At 46.5% G+C, this 6480-nt stretch overlaps 1 protein-coding gene across 1 annotated transcript in view; it reads right to left on the bottom strand.

Annotated features, from left to right (window-relative positions):
- Window positions 1–4014, bottom strand: part of T265_03354 (hypothetical protein) — a gene marked incomplete at both ends in the record, with an annotated part of 36305 nt that extends 32291 nt beyond the window's left edge. The window contains 6 exons of the mRNA XM_009167815.1: window positions 2265–2469; window positions 2521–2646; window positions 2684–2935; window positions 3428–3638; window positions 3668–3933; window positions 3954–4014. Of these exons, the coding sequence (XP_009166079.1) occupies window positions 2265–2469; window positions 2521–2646; window positions 2684–2935; window positions 3428–3638; window positions 3668–3933; window positions 3954–4014 (1121 nt within the window). The remainder of the gene's footprint in view (window positions 1–2264; window positions 2470–2520; window positions 2647–2683; window positions 2936–3427; window positions 3639–3667; window positions 3934–3953) is intronic.
- Window positions 4015–6480: the final 2466 nt, after the last annotated feature.

Genomic DNA, 6480 nt, shown 5'->3' with positions numbered 1-6480 from the left:
TTGTTTCCACCACGCCTACCGACTCAACAGTCCATGAGGTGTTTTCCACACTTATCAACTGTCACTCTCTGCTCCCACCATCCTGAATCGGGCACGGAAAACAGCACTCCTCTCGGCAAACGATGGTTCGGAATGCGCAATAAGTGACCTAACCAACGCAGATTCTAGCGCTGGACACAGTTTTCAATGGGAGTCCCCGTCTCACGACTGAACACTCGCATTCTATTCGCCCCATTACGAATTAGTCGACACTAATCTACACGAGCTATTGTTCTGAGAGAACGGTTGTAGAAGACATGAGGATGACCTAGTTGCGCTGCTCGAACAGGCCAAGTCTCCCAGTCGCACAAAAAAACAAACACTGCAGGTTGGCGCACACATAAACACTTGAGATTCAAGGATATACCGCTTTGGCGCCACGCGTGGCTCAAATTTGTAAACACGACTCGAGCAAAGATTCATGCATTGACCTCATCTGTCACAATACAGTCGGAACAACACAACTTCCACAATACAAGAAACATCCCACAACTTGGAGTTCCTCTCCCTGCATTGCAAATGGCGTGCTCAGTGAAAGCATTTCCAGAAGCGTGGTCTTACACTTCGTGTGTGCAAGGCGCATGTCGAAGGACGAGATGACCTTGGTCAATTCATCCAGAAACGGCTTCGCCCTCTACCTCCTCATCGAAGACGAGAATGATGTCGTCTACATATTCCAGATCAACAGGGCTTTCGTCAGCAGCTAGTTCAACAACGGCGTTTAGAAGGCCTTACGGAATTAGCCTCGTTAGTTCATAGACGTTGAACAAGAACGGGGAGAGTGGACATCCTTGCCAGATCCTCACACACTCAGAAGCATGCGTTTATAGGGGCCGGATTTTGCTGACAAACTTCTGCGGCACACACCGTTGAGCAAATGTGGTAATCAGTGCCGACCGATCGACAGGATATCAAAAATGTGGATGATCTGTACATGTGACGTTGCTCTAACAGCTCGCAGAGTGTGAAGATGTGACCAACGCAGCATCTACCCGATGGAAATATCGCTTGATGCTCATGGGTAGAGGATTCGTGCACCACCATAAAACGATGAATAGTCAGTGAAGCCAGAGGCTTTATCACAACGGGGAGTCAAACTGGCATCCCTGCGGTGGCTACATTCACCGCGTGTACCCGTTTTGAAAATGGACAGTGTCGTCGACCTATACCATCTGTCCGAAACAATCTCGTTCTCCCAGGTAGACAGAAATAGGCTGACTGACAGGCACTGACTGAGGAATTCGCCACTATCTTTGAACAGAGCAGGTGGAACGTCGTCACGGCCAAAATCACGATGACGTTTGAGTGAAGAGGTACACTCTGACACTTCTGAGCTCCATAATCACAGTCTACCTTCCTGCCGGAATGGGATAGCAGGTGGCCAAAAGAACTGTTGCTCGAAGTATTGTGTCCAGCGCTCCAAACGTCCTCCCTCGCTTGATATCAGAGAGCATTTCTGGTCTCTGATAGTTTCGTTGACAAGAGGCTTCCGAGGAACAGTTGAACAAACCAAATGGAACAGCCTTGGCAAGTTTCCAGCATTTTTGTCATCCACCGTTTCTTCGGTTTTTCGGATTCACCAAGAATCTCGGTCGGATGTTTGAAAGCACGGCTTCTGGTTGAGTTGTGGTTGCAGTCAGGGCCTCTATCAAATCCATGGTCTTATCAGAGATCCGACGTCTAGATGATGTTGACTGAATGATAGGGCAGGTAGAAGCCCATATGATGTAAGCGACTGCACTGACTAGTTCGTTTTAACTCTTAATTATGGACCCTCGATAAGCACTTTCCACTAGACTCATGATTAATAAAAAGTCGGCGACGCACAGATCCTCCCAGACGCTCCCTAAAGTGCATCCACAGGCACACAAGCATCCTACAAAGTGATGTAGTATCACAGGCAAATAAGTGAAAAACACCATCAAATTTCAATCCACGCCTGTACAGAACCCAGATAAGACGTGGATAGAAAGTGACAGCCCATCACGAAATTTCAGTTTCAGCTACTAGATCGAGGTATACATGGAATAGTTGCCAACGGACCCTAAATGACCCAGGTACGCAATAAGAGTTCATACCTTACATATTGGAAGTTTATCTGGATGGTCCAGAAGTATTTTGGTCTTTGCGATGGCTAGAGGTTGCATGATAACCATGTGCTGTATGAGTGCAGTAACCAAACAACACTTTAAACGAAAAAAGACAAGGAGATGGAAGTTACTCACTGGCTTCGAAACAGGCTTTCCATGTCCATTTGTTTCCCAAAAAATGCCCCCAGTGGCGAAACAGATGCTGTCTTTTGAAGAGCAACAACCAACTGTGGAACTTTCATCTTCTTCCAGTCTTTGATATTGTATTTTGAAGCCAACTGCTCTAATTTTTGCCTGCTTAATGAGGCAATTATTTCACTGGAAGGAAGGCCATCTAAACCTGAGAAAAATAACCTGATCAATAGTTGGCACATGCTTGTGGAAAGAAAACCGGCTGAAACGAGCTCATTCAGAATTGTATCAACCGGCACGTTGTCTACCAACTTTTGAAAGTCGCCTTTTTCAAAGAAAGTTTGGACACGACCAAATAAGCGAGTGGACAGTAGCTGAGCCTTTTCTGGGTAGATATCTAATTGAAGTAATTAAATCCTCACCACTAATCCGCTGAAAATCGACGAGGAACTTCCGGTCGTCTTCAGACAGTAAGTTCGAAAACAAGACATCAGAGGATATTTGAAGAATGGCATCATTCAGCGACTGCACGGCATATGGTGTGAACTCGGAAATACCGAATTCAGGGTCTGTATTTACTAGCTTGTCCGATGTTCCCGAGAGACCAAGCTTCTTGACGTCCACTTCGTGGATAGAAACCATCATGCTGTGGCCAAACTGTGCAAAATCTCCGCCTCTGAAACGAACATAAACAGATAAAAATAAGACCAATTTGGGCAAGCCCAGGGGCCAAAAAGACATTACCGGCCCAAAATCGGCGGCTCGATTTTTCGCAATAAATACAAAGCCTTTATAGGGTCTGACAGCCGACGATCGCGGGTTGTTCGGGCAGGCACAGGAATGCGACGCACTCAAGAAGCGCTTAACGAAGACCACCAATGGTTAACTAGCTGTCTGGATATCCCTACAATTTACCTCATCAATTTTATGGGTTTGGTTAACATAAACCGAATTTTCGGTAGCGACAGGAGCCACTCAAAGGATACTTCTTAGTCCCGAAAGTATTGCCCCGGGATAAGCTTCGTTGCCAGCTCATGGAATGACCGCTCCCGGGTCATCTCCATCCGACGTAAAGCTAGGCGGAGGAGGCTGTACGAGTGAAACGGTCTTTTGGCATACGAAGTATATGGCCTAAACAGCGTATCCTGTGGAGTGGATCAGCTGACAGTGGGATTTCCAAAATATCGTCTGGCGTGCCTTAGGATTAGTGACATATTCCCACCAGACGCGTACAACGCTTCGGAGGCATCGATGCTCAAAGACATTCCCCACAAATCTTCCACACCCAGTGACCCCGTCCCTGATATGTAGAGTAAAAACGACCTGACCGCAGCATTTTACACTACCCCTGTCAGCCAAGCTAGTGTCATGTTGGCGCTACACATATCGGAGGTTAGCAGACCCACCCTAGCCTTTCTCGTTCCGGGGGTGATTTCATCTTTCGTTAGTCCATCGGGACTTAAGCAGCTGCCCAGAGAGACGAGCTTATTCACTACGTCAGTCGGTTCACATGAAATCACGAGGTTTGTATCTGGTCCCACACAGTCCTGCAGCAGCAATTTACACTTTACAGGTACACAGGGCAGACAGAATTGTTTAGAATTATTTAGGTCATTTAGAATAGTTTGCACTTTGAAATGTCTCAATGAAGAATAGCAATATCGTCGGTGTACTGAATATCCATGAGCGGACGTCTTGGTAGTATTTCGATTCCCAAGGTTTTACAGGCAGGCAAAGAATATGCAAGCAGCATACAGACTATTGAGTCAAAGAGAAAGGCCGACAGAGGACATCCTTAGATGATACCACTAGATGTGGTTGACTCGGGAGAATATCCGTCGCAGACACGTACGCGTCGGCGAGAGGAGGCATATGGAGCTTTTGTGAGACTAAAGTTTAAAAGGGTCAACTTTTGTCGCCATACACTGCCAGTTTCGGACGGACGAGTTAAACGTAGATTTGTGACCGAAAATGCTACTATTGTTGGTCGTCGTGAGGGTTGATGCAGTTCCAACACCGATGTAACCCCGGCCACGAATCTGACCCCCCCATGACGGATAAACTTGCACAAAATGATGCCAGAGAACACCTTAGAAGCCACAGCCACTAAGCTGATGACCCGGTTTACGCACGATATCCTTGCGTCCCTTCTAAACACAGGAATCATAGTGAAGGCACTATATTATGTGAAGTTTGTCCTAATTCCAGACACTTTGTAGCAGAGTCGTTAGGTCAGCCCCGACGAACTCATCACCTTTGAAGAGTGCAGGGTTGTGAACTGTCTGGTGTTTTGCACTGAAGTAATGGGATTGCAAGTTAGACGTCCATCTTCGACGGCAGACTAATGTCAAAGTCCTATTCAGATGCAGTTAGTCCTTCCAAAGGTTGAAATGACGCAGCCAAGTTGAACTGTTGTTCAAAGTGAAAACACCGTCGACGAGGACTTTTCTGTAAATGGACACAAGTCCCATCCTTTTTTGACATCGTCTTACTAAAATCCACTCCATTCGGAGAAGTCAGTCAGAGTAGCTAGGACAGGGTGAGATTGTTCCCCATTGCAAAGTGTGGAGGTCACTCATCAGATCACGCGTCACCAAGACTCAAACCACGTGACAATTCCTGTTTCACTTCCAACCGAAGACGACAAAGTGTACACCACAAATTGTCATCCATTCTTGCTTTAGCGGCTATCACTTGCGTGACACGCCAGGCTTATGAACTTCAACACATCATGCCAAGTTGTGTTCATGTTTGTGCAAGCATCAAACATGAAGGGACACCTCTCTCTTCACACTGCACACAAAAATCGTTCATCTGTAGCACCCTTTCTGTGCCTAACTGCCATGCCACCAGAAGGTTGCCCAAGCCCAGACAGCGGAAGTTGAGGGGCAGAGGTCGGGTTCGAACCACGGACCTTCCGGTCAGCAAATTCGCGTTCTAACCATGTCGGCCATCTCGCCCCCCTGCAAACAATAAATAGGCATACAACTAGGGTCAACACACACTCGGGCGCACAGGACAAGAAGTCAACAGAGCTCCGCAAGTCTCCACGGACAACTACGTAACACATGTAGCAGCTATACTGCAGAGAAGACACGTCCCGCATCCGGAACTTCACTCAGGAACTCTGAACGAGTGTCCTCAAACGATAAGTCACTTTTTAGCTTAGTCCACTTCTCGCAATGTATCTATTTTTATCAAGTGCACCTAACTACTGTATTCATCACATTCTAGCAAGATAGACATTTGTTAGCGCTTGTTATCTTCTGATAATCAAGTCAATTAAGTCACAACCAGAGCACTAGCAAAAGCTCTGTCCATTTTTGGGCTCTCCCGATCTATCAGCGCTCTGCTATTCCTTAAACTCTTTATTATTCGGTGACGAAGGATGTGCTCGCACCATCACGGCCATTTGTTGTCAGTATATTTTCCCTGGCTTCAAGCAAAACTGCCGATTGTGACGAAACCTAGTGTTTATGGGTGCTAGCGTCTTCGGGTTGGCAGCTTTAAAAGCTTTCATCATGACTCCTTTTGCCTTTCTCCAGTCGTCAGCCAAATCATCACGGTGTCCGTCGAGTTTTGAGACTTTATCAACCAACTAAATTCGATATGGTTGAGCAACAGTGACATTTTGCAGGTGGTGGCTTGATTACCTTTGCATCAACTGACGCGTTCCCCTAGGAAAGCGAATAAATACTCGTGCTTTCTTCTTTCTAATGTACATACTACTTTCTGCCTTCGCCCCTGTTATGCGGAATTACACACGGCTCCCGTTTCACTGCTCGTAGTGAGGTGCTGCTACGGCCGAGAAGCCTACCCAAAGAAAGAATGACCGAAAATTCGGGACGCTTGCCGGTCCGGCATCAAGCCGATATCTGATTAGTTGGAAATCTGAACCCAACAGCCAATCAGGACCCGATATTGGCCGAATGTCGGTTGCCAATACCGCGCATGAATGAGTCAGAATTTGCAAAAAATTGTTGCCACTACGCTATATATATATATATATATATGTAACGCTGTACAAGTGTTCCTGACTTCGGGCGTTAATGTACCCTATGCACCCTTGGTGGTTGTTTTGACATGAACGCTAGCTTGGGAGGCTCAGACCGAGAACTATGCTGAGGAAAATACCGTTACTGCACTCAGTTGACTAGATTCACTGAGAATCTATTAAAACTGTGTGTAGCTCCTTTGAAACCCAGCATTTGGTCTTGGA

Source organism: Opisthorchis viverrini (assembly GCF_000715545.1).
Source record: "Opisthorchis viverrini unplaced genomic scaffold opera_v5_46, whole genome shotgun sequence".
In the NCBI taxonomy this organism is placed as follows: Eukaryota; Metazoa; Platyhelminthes; class Trematoda; order Opisthorchiida; family Opisthorchiidae; genus Opisthorchis; species Opisthorchis viverrini.
This window is presented reverse-complemented; position numbering and strand designations above follow the sequence as displayed.